This window comes from Bombus pyrosoma, linkage group LG3 (assembly GCF_014825855.1).
Source record: "Bombus pyrosoma isolate SC7728 linkage group LG3, ASM1482585v1, whole genome shotgun sequence".
Taxonomy (NCBI): Eukaryota; Metazoa; Arthropoda; class Insecta; order Hymenoptera; family Apidae; genus Bombus; species Bombus pyrosoma.
The window spans coordinates 698603-714435 of record NC_057772.1 but is presented as its reverse complement, the minus strand read 5'-3'; the positions used below and the strand labels follow the sequence as shown (position 1 = coordinate 714435).

At 42.3% G+C, this 15833-nt stretch overlaps 1 protein-coding gene across 20 annotated transcripts in view; it reads right to left on the bottom strand.

Annotated features, from left to right (window-relative positions):
- The window catches only part of LOC122565716 (ras GTPase-activating protein raskol), a 259030-nt gene that overhangs the window by 19326 nt on the left and 223871 nt on the right, over window positions 1-15833 (bottom strand). For all 20 annotated transcript variants that reach the window (XM_043721976.1, XM_043721977.1, XM_043721982.1 and 17 more), the window contains one exon: window positions 6061-6155. In XM_043721976.1, coding sequence (XP_043577911.1) covers window positions 6061-6155 — 95 coding nt within the window. The remainder of the gene's footprint in view (window positions 1-6060; window positions 6156-15833) is intronic.

Sequence of the window (15833 nt, the reverse complement as noted above, 5' to 3'; positions counted from 1 at the left end):
ACGTTCTGCGTTTCGCCGATGGCTCCGTAGGCTCGGTGATATTTTCAGCAGCGGTTGCTCGTTGCTTTTCGTCGATCGCGCGGCCGTCGACCCTCGAGGCAGTTGCCTCCTGCCTTTGATGTTCCTTTATTTGGCCACGAGTCTCTTATTTACCGGCTTCTGTCCGTCGATAAATTACTGCTCGCAATTACTCGCACCGAGCACGCTTTGACGCGACAGCAATGCTCGAGAAACGTACGCGAACGTTTCGCTTCTGTCAAAATTTCCCCGCTCTTGGGTTCCAGAACGTCGTAGACGATCGTTTTCATCCTTGTTTCAGGCGAAAGGAAAAGGAAGAAACGCTCGAACAAAGGAAGAAACGAGCAATACGTAGAAAATTTAACGAGGATTCGAATGAACAAACATAATAACATTTTATCTCTGACTTTAGAATACACCGAAGAATATTCAAGATACACTGTGTGCCCGGTTCTCGTAATATAATACACTCGGATCTCGTAAGATCCGCCTCGGAAGAGAGGCAAGATTTCGCGGCAAAATCTCGACGTTGACTGGCGCAGATGTTGCTCATCCGGGTAGCCGAAGTCAAGGGATCCTTCGTGCACACCTTTGTGCACTACGACCAAAAACCCTGCCCCTGTATTCAGGTGAGGCAAAACGGGTCACCCCTTGGCCTCTCAGTCCCTCGTCTACACCCGGGGAGCCACCGGTAAGAAGGACAAAAACGTCTTCGAGGGGTTCTCAAACCGATCTCGATGATGATCTTTTACAACAACCAGCTAAGATACACTGTGACGAATCTGCCTCACGGATGCGTAAATTTCATTGACCGCGTGCGATTCGATGATACATAACTACGCATATACCGTTCCTTTCTTTTTTACTCGATCGATCTAACGATTCGATCCTTTGGTAAAATTACGTCAATGATCGTATATGAAAATACCTTTCGACGAATCTTCGATAAACAAGAATAGAAGCTATTTTCTTCGCTTAATACGACGCTCGCAGTCGCTAAATCGTTCCTCTTTAATCCTCCAAAGCGTTATTACATTTTGAAAAAGCGACAGAACTCTTTTGCTGAAAGCATCGTTCGCGAGAACCAAGCAATTTCTTGTCGCAATCAACACGGAGACGAGCGATTTCTTGCGACGAGGTAGCACGCTTCGCGAAATCGCGAAAACGGTCACGCTTCTTTTTGTCACCGACTCGTCGCTGTTGCATCGAGTTTCGTAAACAATTCGCGATAGGAGGACGCAGTTGAAACAGATGGATCCGCGAAATCGTCGGCGCGCCGTTCGAAAACCAGTTCGATCGTTTCTTTGCTCCCTTGGAGCGGTGTCGATTAACTGGTGCCAGCAGAGAATAAAAGTACGTACTTTCCATTTTGCCTATCCTTTTCTCGATATCGTCCATAACGACATCTTCGAATTTCTTTACGGCCGATCTTTCGCAATGTACGTACAACGTTGCACTCGTGTAGAATCGACAAAGTCGCTATATGCCTAACTGACGCGGTGACATACAACGATTTACACGATTTACGCCTTTAGTTATCTTACAATATGCATGAAGTTGTTTCTCTTCGTGTTCTACTCGTTTGTCTGTTACATAGATCGTTTTTCGTAATTGTTTAACCATTTTATACGAGTGAAAGATATAATCGCCATAATTTCTTAATAATCCCCTCCTGAAACATAATATATTTTTGTCAACTATAATTTCTTAATCCTTTAGTGTAGATCGTCGATAGCGTACGCTCCAAAGTGCTACGCACGCTCGTAAAACTGCCACGAAAATATTTCCTTTTCTTCTTTCCCCCCTTAATTTTATTACCGCTCCGCTACAGGTTATAATTAAAAAGCTTTCTTAGTTCTCTACCTGTTAATAAGTCGTAAACGCTAAGTAATTAAATCGAAAATATATTACACCTTTCAAATCGCGTTTCTTCTCTACTTTACATACGAAGATCGTATCTTTATTGTTCATTCGCGTTCTCTTTTGTCGGATTTGCATTGATACAGCAAACACCGAAACTTCGTATATTCTATTTCTTGCTTTCGCAAGGAAATTACAAAGACTGAAACGGGAAAGATTTATTTTATTGTACATACGTAAGGATTGTAATTAATATTTTTCTCATTTTCAATAAGGTTCGTTTCGAACGAAATTCTATCGAAGATCGCGTGGAAAATTTGCCTCTTTCTCGAATCAATGCTCGATCCAAGGAGAATTTAAGGGAATCCTGCGTGGAATTGAAGCTACGCCGTTGTTTGAAGTATAAAGCGTAGCGGAACGAGTTTATAGAAATAGGGCACGACTCGAACAAATTTTATCAAGTATTACGTGTGACAGCGTTGAATTAAGAGATACTGGAAACAAGGAAAACCGTTGAAGCGAAGAATATTCTGCGGATACGTATAATATCAGAGAAATACCGTGTACAGTGTAGATAATAGGAACGCGTAAAGAGTAACTTTGCTTGACTCGGTCGTTTAGATAAAAAAGGTAGCAACTACAGTAGTAACTTCTACGAATTACGTAATCTCTCTTTTTTCGGTAATAGAGATAGTAATATTCGAAAATCTAATGGTAGAAACTATTAGGATCGAAAGATAACGATGAATCACGCAACGTTCATAATTAGGAGTAAAGGACAGAAACTGCGGAAGCAACGCGTAGCTTCACCGAGTTGTTTCATCGATCAACGTGACTGGCCAGGGAAATCGGAACCGCACGACGAGACTTTATTTTTAAAATTAAATCTTAGACTCGACTAAGATCGATATCAGTGTACGAAAGAATGCGTATTTCCCAAATTTGTTTTCCGCTTTCAGAGGAAGATGTACACAAAGTACAACTTATACGTGACAAATATTTATTTTCTTAATTCGCGATATATCGTGTTTTTAAAACCGTGTACGTAATTCTGAAGGACTTTGTAGTTCATCGTGTATCTTTGATATCGATTACTTTGATACGACTCTGCGCATTTTCCATCGCACATTTCAATACGGACATACTACTTGACCTACATACTTGTTCGAATCAAAAGATTTCGCTTAATACGCTTTGCGTCCTACTTGAGGTTATCGACATTCATCCGGTCCATCCTATTCACAGAAAAATGTACGTACGTAAAGAAATAAGAACTGGCGCAAGCTACAGTATCGTCGCGAACTGTAAATGAAGTCACGACATAGATCAGCGTGATCTTTATATTCTACTTTCAACGTTACTAATTAGTTAATATAAATTGGACAATCGTCGAGGATAAGTTATAGCTCTAATTCTTAATACTTAATGCTCCTTTGTAAGGAATCTTAAAGCGCTTGAATTTTCCTTATCGCGATATCGTGGCAGAAAATAGTTTCCCCGTTTGTACGGTGTGTGCGCGGTGTCGGCGGCAAATTTAGCGCGAAGCGAGGCGACGCTACACCTGGGACTCGCGTCTACTCACACGCGTCCTAGAAAAGCGATCTAGCGCGTGAGATTTGAGAACACCTGCGACCAAGCGCCAAGACGACATCGTGGATCGATATTTTCCATACTACGTCGCGCGTCGTCGTCTGCCTTTGCTTGCATCCACCATCTCGACGAGGCAGCGTGTCGGTTTACGCAACGAAATTGAAGCGAAGGGCAAAGGTGACGCGGAGAAAGAGTGGCCTCGTCTACGGAGAAACGAGGGACGAAATTACCGAGACGTGTGCCACGATGAAATGTTACCATGTCGATGGAACGCGATGTTATCGAACGATTGAGTTCATCGATCGATGAAATTTCAAGGAAAGTTCGGTTTGCCTACATATTGTATCGTTAAGTTGAATTCCTAATCAAAAGTAATCGTGTTCGTTTTAATCGTGTGTCGAGTTTATTTATATAGATATTCTAATGGAATCAAGGATTTTTGTTAAATATTTCTAATACGCGCGCGCGTGTGTGTGTGTGTGATCGATCTAGACGGAATCCGAGGAACGAGAGAGCAACACAATGAACGTGATGTTCGAAGCAACTTGTTTGTAACGATAAAAAGAAAAGTGTACGGTACTCCAACTGAACGACTTGATGTATCGAGAGATTCGAAAGATCGAAGATACGTGATTGGAAAACTCGAGTCTCAGTTTTCGTGCTTTGAAAACGAAATGCTTCGGGGGGGGGGGGGACACGATGAGCGCAATTTTAACCGGAAGCACCGAGTATAAGTCGCGACAAAAGAATCGTCTCGAACGATTCGTCTTTAGAGATCTGAGAGATCTTTCGAAATACGCAAGAGAATTTTACGATAAACGTCTAAGATCTTTGTTGAAGACGATTATGATCAATAAAAGTATCTCCTAGGAATCTGTGTCCTCCTTCCCTTAGGAACGAACGATTAAACAATCGTAAATAAAAAGCCATTTATGCGACTACGATGAACATCGTTTCGCGAATCAGTTTTTATTGTTCTTAAATCGTGCAACCTACAAAAATTAATTTTTAAAGAATGCAAAAATTATTTCACGATTTTCATCGGCAACCATGGAAACTATGTTTATACGTGTGAATTAAAAGGCCGAATTAAAAGCTTTTCAGATGACAGAAATCGCACGTTCGATGATCGAAAATCTTTTCAAAGCATCCCCTTTCAAGATACGCGAAAAGCTCTTTTCACAGAAAGGAGTTGCCCCGATCGGGAGTCAGATCTAATCTGTAAGTCTAATGCATTTTGGCGCGGCGCTGACAGATTCGCTGAAAATAGGTACTTGTCGCGATAAGGATTTACGACGAGATCTTCTTCGGTTCTCGAACGAGAGAGACTTAGCGTTAATTACGATCACGAGCCGGCAACCTCGTCACGATAAAATAATTACTCCGAGATATTTCGCCAATTAACGTGCTTTCTATCGGCCAAGTGAAAATTCTTCGGGATTGATCGCGCGAATAAACGAAATTGTTTAGGATGAAATTCGCATAGTTATGCTGTTACGTGCAAAGATAGATCTTTGTTGGAATATCTCATATTTTTTCACGGAATAAACATCGTTTCACCTTTTCCAGAAGAATTCCCAACTTTTCGTTACTCGGTATTTGTCACGTCGCGCCAAATGGGCCGTGTGACGTCACCCTGGGACTGGCCGTTAAGGCCCCACATACCGTAATTCCAACGTCAATAGACCTAAGGACTCACCATAAACCTAAGCTTTTAGTTTTGTCTTTAACATTATGTTTAATTCTGTCAATGTTAGGGTTTATAGCTGGTTCTTACGACCTTTAGCTTAGTCCTTAAGCTTATTATACGCTCTCAAGGATCACTGAAGAATCGAGTATCTGCATAACGGAAAAGCCGGGTTCTTCCAGAAATTACGTCACGCACAAGCAACGGGGATAGTTACCCTCTATCTTCTGATACAAAACAATACAACGGAACTTTCCTCCGTGATTACATGAGAGCAAACAGACAGTTGATCTTCTGGCTCACGTTCTGTAACCATTGAATTCTCTGTGTTCATACTGTATAGTAAATTGTTCGAAATATACATATTTTAGATTCTGTTACCGCGTTGTTGTATCAAACCAACCACCCCTATTATCTTAACTGAAATCAGGGGATCGATCGAATCGTCGACCACGATAATCCACGAATAATCGTGGTGTCGATTATTATAATCGTAGCGAGAATTTACGACTCCCGTTGACGTGATATCTCGCGAACGCGAAAATACAGTATTATTTCGTTTATTATCGGGTAATTTATATTCTATCAAAAAAAAAAAAAAAAATGCAAATGTGCATGAAAAACGCTTGCAAACTCGTAATAAATTCGTTACTCGTTATATTTTCGTTCTACGATCGATATTGAAATTAAAATTAAAATTAAAATTAAAATTAAAATTAAATCATAACGAAAGTAATAACAGTCAAAAAATGTAATAACAGTTTAAAAAAAAAGAGCACCGTTATTTCGTTATCGTTGGAAGCGAACAAAAGGTACGGAGGTGTGCTTGTTGCATTATGAAAGATCGGAAATTACAGTGAATCGAAATTACAGGGACTTAAAGGGGAGCAATGAGGTCTACTTACGACGATTCTGTTGGGGGTGACGTCCAAGGGTCGAGCTCCGAGGACAGGGGTGGCCGGAGCGCTACCCCTTCGACAGGCCTTCTCGTAGGACGTGTCTGAAACACACAGCAACATTTGTGATTTAGCAACAGGGTAATTCAGCCGTTTCCGGTGCGAACGGGGCCAAACGGTCGCGTTAATTATCGTATCTCGTTTCGTATTCCATGCGAAAATCGAAATGCTATTGAGCGAATAATCGCATTTCCCTCGGTTTTCCTCCCTACCAGCAAATGGCATCTTTGAGTTTTCGTACGAATGGTTCAACCGACGTCAATACGATTAAATCTTTTTCGTTTGTTCTTCCATTTAAAAGAGTATCACCTAATCGAGTAAACTCCACCTTTGCTCTTATTTAACCAAAATATTCTCAAACGATTCTTACGTTTCTTAAAAATCAAGTCTACGCCTCTCCATCTACGCTTTTCGCAACAGACTAGGGGAAGGATCAAGTTGGACATTTTTTCGCACAAACATCCCATTATCCGCTAATCGCCTGATCTTGTAAATCGCACTTGTAAAAGATTCTCCGTATCCGGAAGCAGCTTCAGAGGCTTCGAAATAGCATTATTTCTGATCAAGGAAGGGAATGCGGAGATTCGTGGGCGCGATTAAAAGAGGAACTTCCGTTTCGGAACCGGCTGCTCGTTCGCATACTTGGAACTCGGTCACGGCATAGTCGGAGCAATGCTGGAACCTCGTAATTTCAAGAACGACAACAGGCCATTGTGCGGTCGTGGGGCCATTCACGGGATCCCTATAATGGTGGCGTTCCATCGAAAACGCGATGGAAACGCTTACAATGACCGAGGCGATGTGTGCGAGTACCGCGTTCTGTCTAGGAATTCGTGAACAGAGGAATCGATTGTTACCGGCTAGTGCTTGCGGCGTAATACCTGTTCTTATGTCTTCTCGTACCGTCTGTAAAAATAGTTGGCGATCAAACGCGGGCGATAGAAACGATAAAGAATTCTGAATGAGTTTACGGAAATGTCGGAAATGTCTGGAACGTTCTATTTTTCATCTAGAAAACAGTATCGTAATTACTTCTTTACGATCGTCATCGTTATCAATCTTCTACGAGATAAACTTACGATAACGATTTAACCTATAATTCTACGATACTATCGATCGGTAGATTCTACAAATATTTGACTCATGAGTTTCACTTTTTATTTATTAAAAATCGAGAAAATTAAACTTCGCTTGAAAGCCTCTTTCGGAGCGTCGATTTACGGTTAATCGCTCTATTCGCTTGCGATTCCCAAAATAGTCTCGTAAACGGCCACACATCCATCGTTAAATCCACTCGAGCGAGCGTTCAACTCTAAAACGCGAACCAAACAATAAGCGTCGAGGTTTAAACGTTTCAAACTGAGTTCCACTTTCTACCGCGTGATTAATTTAAAAGTCACTCTACCAACTCTCGTTGTATACTTTGGCACGATTCTTTCCATTTAATCCCAACTAACTACTCAGCGTGAACTCGAACGGTACTTGGAGTACTACAATTCGTCTTTCGTCCCTCTTGCTCGCACACGTTTCTGTCAACGGAAATCGACCAAGGGAGAGAAGAAACGAAAGCTGCCCTGTAATTAACGTTCCCGCGAGAGCCTTCGGTGCTCGGACTTTTCTCTCTCTGTTTATGGTTAGCGGTTTAAACGCTCTTCCTGGCTCGAGAGCCTCCAGTTACGGGCCCTTTCTTATTCGTTGCTGGTCCGGGACAACGAGATTCGTGCGTTTCTTGCAGTTAACGATCCGTTAGCAGGGGTCCGTTTACCGCTCGCTCAATTTCATTTATCGTTTATTAGATTCGACGTGATCCAGATGCGATTCCGATTTGCGTTCACGCGTCCAACGGATCGTAATTAATCGCGTTTTGTCTCGTTTGTCGCTTTCGTTTGATTCGACTTTTCCTTAACACGTTGACTGCCATGGGGGTCATCGGTGACCGGCGACGCAGCAAATATTAAAAGTACATAGCACGATTGTTTGAAAAAAGGACAATCGTAATAATTGTCTACAACGCCGTGGGGGTCACCGGTGGCCCTCGCCACGAAAAATGCTTCAAGCATGATTTTATAACTCATTTTATTTGCTGCAAATAATATTTCAACATAATATGCATTGCATAACGAAAAGTTCACGTCGGCGCCTTGGGCAAACCATGGAAAATTCGTCTGGCAGTCAACGTGTTAAAAAGTATTAAAGTTCGAATCAACATTCGGATATTTGATTTTGCACACTATATACATTTTGACGATAATTTCAATAGTTATTGGACAGAAATAATCGGTACACGCTTCTTCACGAATAAGACGTTAATAATTCCTCTTTTCCAATTACGTACCGGCAAGCTTGTTCATACTTGTCAAAGGATAAAGGATAAGGGATAAAGGATAAAGAAGACTTCCATCGTAGCATCGTTTCATATATATCGGTCGTAATAGCATATATCCAATGACGTTTAATGCCCGCATAGACTGGCATTCGATTCTTCCTTTGGTACAGCACATCAGCGTATAAAATAAAACACAGCCGATGCGTTTACGATCCGTTAAATCCGCATTTTCGACATTTATCGCGTGTTCTGACCAATGACGGTTTTTTAAGCGATGCCCAAGTTAATTTACCGTCTGACGATCGAAGCAACCGCGACGTTAATAATCTTGTATCTCGCGGCTTCGTCGTTCCTCCATTATGTTGATTGCAAAATGCAACCGCCAGATTCTACGCCACGATTGCGCGCGAATTTCGCCGTTTCATCGAGTTGTAAACCTGTGACACGTCGTAATTCCCACCAGGATGTTTCCCGATACGGATAAAAGCTTCGCTCGATCTGTACGACGAACAACGTTCAAAGAAAGACAAAAACAGATATAGAAAAAAGGGATACAGCGTTTGAAGAGCAGGAATTTATCGTTACTTTCTCGAGGATGCGTACTACTACACAATAGCCATACGTAAAATGGTAGCCGAAGATGCTAGCAATTTTAAGGGGAACCTACCGTTCTAAAACTCTAACTGTATGCTGGCTAAACACAGGAAGCGAGGCTGACTATTAGGAGTATAGCAAGGCAGCTTTTCATTTCGCTCGAATTTAATTAAAATCGAAACAGGCGTGACCGACAGCTGTGCCGCTTTTGTGAAAATCGCGTGACAACAGCTTTCGGTGAAAAAAAAAAAAAAACACTGGTGGTCGTGTCGTTGAAAATCCAGTTGTAAGAGGGAAGGAAACTGGTCCTTCGACCAGTCGTCTACCAAGAAACACGAGTGGAAAAAGACGACGCGCGTGTCGTCGATCGAATGAACGCTTCTTTTGCCAGCGACCTGTGTCTGTGACACAAATTCAATGGTATTCGACAAAGAAATGGCGTACAAAAGGGAGGCAATTTCTCGGAGAAGAAACGCGAGAGACGAGCGGAATGTTTCCTGGTAAAATTTGCGGCTCGGAAGGGAATAGTTGCACGGACGTTGTGTTCGATTTAGACGTAAAGTGGAAACAGCGATTAAAAAGGAAGATAATTGCAAGAGAAATTAGCGTTACGTAAATTTATATTCGCTAGGCATCGTAACGAGCTTCTTTGCTTCCGCTATTTTCAATACTTTCGAAAACGTTCGACAAAGTATAGACGGCGAAATTGTGAATTTCACGACCGTTGTGAATACAGCATTCTGTAATTCAAAGTCCGTAAAAGTTTCGTCGGAAAGAGCAAACGAGCGAGCTCGCGTACAGCTCGAAAACACATTGTGTCGCGACTCGTACGCGAATAGCTAATTGGCCATTGCCGACAGAAAGGGCACCGGTTCTCTCGCGAACCCTTTTCCCCCGCGATAGATGCACGAGAGCTGGGGCTGCAGCTGCACGCGGCGCCGTGCAGCGCGAAAACGCATCTTTTGTGCCGCGGCTGGAGCAACAGCGAACGGAGGCGGTGCACAAAGCTGGCCCCGACCAGCCAAAGATCAATTGGAATTGAAACGAAACGAGAGCGAAAGAAACGGCGCGCACCCCACGTTCCGAAATCGTGAGCGTTTCGTTAACGATGAAACCGCGTGACGCGAATCCTTCCATTATTAATGATCCGACACGCGAAACCCTCTCGTGTTTGATCGCCGTCGATCGTGATCGCACTTGCATCGACCGACGCGGCGGATCGATCGATCGCGTTTCCGTTTAGAAACGCGGACTATGAAATAATGGGCCGAGAAAGGGTGCGATTGTCGGCATTCCGTTCTATTGACGGGGCGGGTTCGGCGCAGGAACAATCGGAGATTTTTGACGAAACCGAAACGGCTGCCGGCTAATTGATATATTTTATTGTTGGTCGTTCAAACGAGTGACCTTTTTCGACCTAGTTGGTCATTGTTAGGGGTTGCGCACTGTGTATCCTATGTATTTACACGGATCCGTTTGGCAGTTCTCCGTTTGGAAAGCGATATATTAGCACAGCGGGCCAAGTTGATGGAGGATTAGGGTTGGAAATGCTGTTAATGGTTGCGATTAGATCTTCGTTTCTACTAAAGTGGGTAATTAAATACGCTATAGATTATTATCTCTGAAACCTAATAAAATATGAAACGTAAAAGAATTCCTTTCGAAAATGGTGTCGTGAAAAAGGAAAAGAATTTGTATATCTGTATCTGTATACTCAGCGACGATGAAACATTTCACAAGAATGTCGAGAAGATCTCAGGCGTAAAACTTCAAAACTACGTTATTTCGTTATTTCAATTGGTAATATTATAGAAGCGGAGTTGCATAGAAGGGTAAACACTAACAAGGTTGGCTGCGTAAATCCACTGGAATCTTTTGTTACTCACGTTACTGTCGTTCAAGCATACCAATGTTCCTCCAGTAGCAAAACGTGCAACAATTACGAGTATTACGCGCGAGTAAATACACGCGGCAAGCAATTGGAAGTAAAACAGTGAAAATTTCTGTCGGGAATCAGTTTAATTTCCAACGGCGATCGTCAACTGCGCTAAGAACTCGAAACCTCGCGATAGAATCGCGGACTATTCAACGGTTCACAATGCACGATTGTGTGGTTCGCAAGGTCGACCTCTTGCATTCCGTCGTATGACGTAATGGCGCGTTAGAGGCTACCGATGCCGATTGGATTTTCGGTTGGAGAGACCCAACTCTCGTTAAATCATTCATAAACGATCCGATTCAACGGACCACCCAACGAGACAGAATGCCAGCCATTCAAATTCTACGAGAACCGACGTGCCATTAAGCCGTTACAGACGTCATGCGTACGACGAATCTGCAATTAAGGTTTCCCTCGTTATAATCGACGGACGATTACGAACAGTACCTCGATCGACTGGGAATTCAATCTCCGAACAAGAGATTAGACTTTTTCTATTTTGGATAATTTTTAATCGGACTATCTTACAGTTTAAAGATTTTAGAGACGAGATTTTGTACGTCAACGTTGTTTAGTCTCGACCGATAAAGCAGGTCTCTGTTGACCGCGTCACAATGCATAGACGCGCCTCCACATCGACGATACCGTACAATCCGTGCACACTCCGATAAGATCGCGATGCAAAACTCTCTGGCTGACCGTGACAAGAAGCGGTCGCGAATTTACGAGCCTCGCGTTCACTCCCGACACTATCCTTAAGCTGCACACGCAACAAAATAGAACGAGAGAAAAAGTTGCCAGTCTTTTCGTTATTTACCGATGCTTTACGATAGACCGAATGTAGAGCTAGAAACGTTGAAAGTTGTTTTCCTCTTCCTTCGTCAGAATATTTCGTTTTGTCAGTCGTAGCTTCCGTTCCAAAATCCATTCCAAAGTCCCGATTCTTTCGTCGTGCCATATTTCTTTCGCCGGGATTATTACCATCGCGTTTGCGACGATGGATTGGATACATTTCGACTAATTTCGGTGATATCGTGCCGCGAATTAACGAGCGGTCCCAGCATCGGTGCTTTATCATCATCATCATCTTCGTGTGGTCGACTTTGTTATACAGCCAACTATGGCCGAGATAAGTGGTTGCCGGGTGTTAGAACCACGATTGCCCGTGCTGATAACGACAGACCTTTAAAACCACGCTATTGAATCTGCACTCATCTGCGATCAGACCTCGAATCTACCGATCTGTTTCGCTCGACACTGTTCGATAAGCGCGGACTCGCGATTATACAATACTTGAGATATTCCCGCGATTTCTACCTCCGTAGACACAGTCTTGTCGTTGAAATCCTAGGATATCTGGCTATATCGAAATATCGCTCCTTTGCTTTCTCTCACGAATTATGTTCGAATACCGCGTCCTCTTGTAGAAATTAAAAAGGAATTTGCCTTCTTTCGGGACGTGTAAATCTATTTATTTGGAAATAAATTTCCAATCAAGTTAAGCTCTTTAGAGGGTCTAGAGAAATCTGCGTTACGCGTATTCGCGACACGTTGAAAACTCATAACAAAATTCTCTACATAATAGTTTGACGGAAAGAGGACGGATAAAAGTTATTTTCTTTCTAAACATAGACGCGTGTTGTTTTCAAATTCATCCGAATTCCGATTATCAGTTAACGTTTATTCGAGTCAAATCACATCCCAATGTCGTGTTCCAAAGAAATTTTAAAGATGAAGATGAATACCGATGATAAAAGGAGCGATAAACTACGTTCGCTATTATATATAACCTACTCATCTCCTGTTCCAGCTGCCGTCAGCTGGAAATTATTCGAAACGCGCTAAACTCGGTTCGCGGAATCCCAAAATCCCCCGGCAAGGTTTTCCTTCCACATTCCGCGGAACGTTTGGCGCACGTCCAAGAATCTATCTGTCTCTCTTCCTCCCTGTGTCTCCATTAGACAAGGGAGTTCTTCAGGGGACAATGCACCAGAGGAGAAACGCTTTAGCCGCCCGCAGAATTTCTTTTAAATAGATCACCCCGACGAGATTCGAGGAAATTTTACGCTATTCCCCGCAAACTCCGTGGTTTGGAAGATTAATGAAACGAGGAAATTCCGAAATAAAGGTCCGACTTGCGCGAAGTTCTGGAAAACTTATATCACTCGGGATATTATTCGAGGGTTATTTCAAGTTTCAGTTAAGTGGATTTAAAACGAAATATTTCGTTTGGACGTTTCATTCTGAAAAATATATTATTCAAGATGAATAAGGCGAGGAACATAAATTTGATATTCAAGTTCGTACGAGTAGCTTCGTTAGCTTAAAATACACGATGTTAGGGCGAACTAAAAACGATAACAGAAGGAAGAAAATTTGTTAACAAATTTTCATTTTCCTGTTTCTCCGTCGATTGAGAGTGTGTCGCGAATCGCCTTCGAAAACGGTTTCGCGTACAATCTCTCAAATTTGTTACGTACATATACTTTTTTAAGTATTTACGTCACTTTTAATTACGAATGTTATAGACGAAATTTTCAAGCCTTTCAGGTACCTATGCACATCGTCGACCATACAAAACACAATTTGTTGCTTGAACGCATGTAACAACGCGACTCGTTATCTTTCACGATCGAAGATTTGCTCTGAAGTCAAAACAACACACAAACGACATGTTGGCTTTCAGTTTTCTGTTTTCGGTCTGCATTCTTTCACCGATTACCGTTATTCATGCCGGAATGTTGCTACGGAGAATTAATTACTTCGTCTTTTGATCCGAGAACAAAGCCGCGGACGAGTTACAGTCGTTTTTGCTTAATGAAAAAAAAATGAAGGAATAGACTATTATCGATTAAAACGATAACCGCACCTGATAGAATATCATGTCGAAAAGACGCGCCGTGCCGCGCCGGTTCGCCGTTTGATCCGATACGCGCAGTCGGAAAAAAGAACAACGATGACAGCCCACCGACTGGACTAGTTTCTATTGAAATCGACTGCTAACCGGGGCTGCGATTCATGGGATTCATACGCCATTAACCCCACAACGACTGTTAACGCGTTGAAAAAAGGACAGGACGAGACGTATGGGGTTGGTACGTTTAATTTATCGCTTTATCATATAGTGACTATCCTGCTTGCAAAGTCTACGCTCATTACTAACGATCGACGAAACGTGCACTCGATCCTTCTTTTATGCGGTTCCAAGCGTTTTGTGTTGTCCACCGTGAAACCTTATTAAATCTTAACAATGTTGCGACGATGTGTTCGACGAAATATCCGTTCACGGTTAAATCAAAGAATAATTTTCGGTACGGTTTGTCGCGACTTTCTTGCGATGCTTGACGTCAAGAACAGCGTTTCGAATGGTGATCGCAATTTCATTAACTATGCTAACGATTAACTTTTGTACAGAAGCTATTTCTATATCAAAGGGGTGCCGTTTCTAAATAAATGATCGTAAAGTGTTTTAAATATATTGTACTATACGGTATTATTATAAATTTTAAATTATAAATACAAAGTTAGCACACAAGAGTATCGATTTAATGTAATTAGAAATTCTTCGTTAACGATAAAAATTGATAAAGCGATGATGAAATCGATCAGCGCCCGCAAAAGACATCAGATTTACTGGATCGAACATTTTTCCGACAAAAGCTGACAGAACGAAACAATAAATCGCTTTTGAGTTCATAGAATCTTCCACTTTAGAATATTTAGCGCCATCGAAATCTTAAAATTTCATTTCAGCAAACGCTTTTAACTAAGAACCTAGAAATCAATTACACCAATTAATCTTTAGGTATACGTAAAACATCTTGGATACACCAAATTAGCCTAGAATGAAATTTAACTAGAATCGTTTAATTAAATTACTGCAAGAAGATCGAATCAGTCGCTGCTCATAGTCCGATACTTTGACGTTCAGAGTCTGGCGTCCCGCTACGAGGTTGCAAATTTCATCACTCCCCCTTCTTTGTATTCGTCCTCTCGACTTTTCGCATCGGTTATTTTTACAAGCGACACCCTGCACACGTACAAGCTGCATCGTCGATCTTTCTGCACGCGTCAGCGCAGACTCTATCGGAAAGCCATCACGCGAGTACTTGTTCGGTCTGTCGTGTCACCGGCGCGGCAACGCGCGAGAACCGCCTCGGGGCTGCTTTTTAGGCCGTTTTCAGCTGTTCGACCTATTGTCCCCTGGCTGGAATTATTTATGGGCGAAGGATGACCAAACACGATTTACGTCGGATATACGTGAACACACGCTTGCGTGCGATGCTGCTCCGCATTGTTCCCGGTGGACATAAGCGACCGCTTCCTCAGCGCCAGGTTCACAGTCGTCATCGGACATGTCGCAGCAGCCGCAGTTTCTTCGTAGCTCGATGTATCGATATTCGATAAATCGTGCAATTCTGTTGGATACGAGTGGAATGGAAAATTCCAGAGATTAAGTAGCAAAATAGTTTACAGAAATTTTGGAAATTATATAGATCGAATGTACCGATATATATATATGTCGGAGAAGCGTTATGATTAGAGTTGGGGTTAAGGGCGTGAAAGAAACCTTCGTTGCGATTAAACGTTGTCGTTATACAATAGAGAAGATATTGACTAGAGCAAGTATGATTGTTACAGATATCGACAAGTAACCGTGGTAGTCAGATACTCGAGACGCTAATGACAATGATCCTAGGTTCGATAACGAATCCGCGGTCAACGGGATAACAGATGTATGTTCTCACAAACTCTAAGTCCGACTCTTGGTTAACAAACGTGAAATGTTCACTGATCGTAAAGACGTTATTCTTTCTCGTCAATGAGATCACACGAAAGAATGACTTTCCGTCGCGATGATGC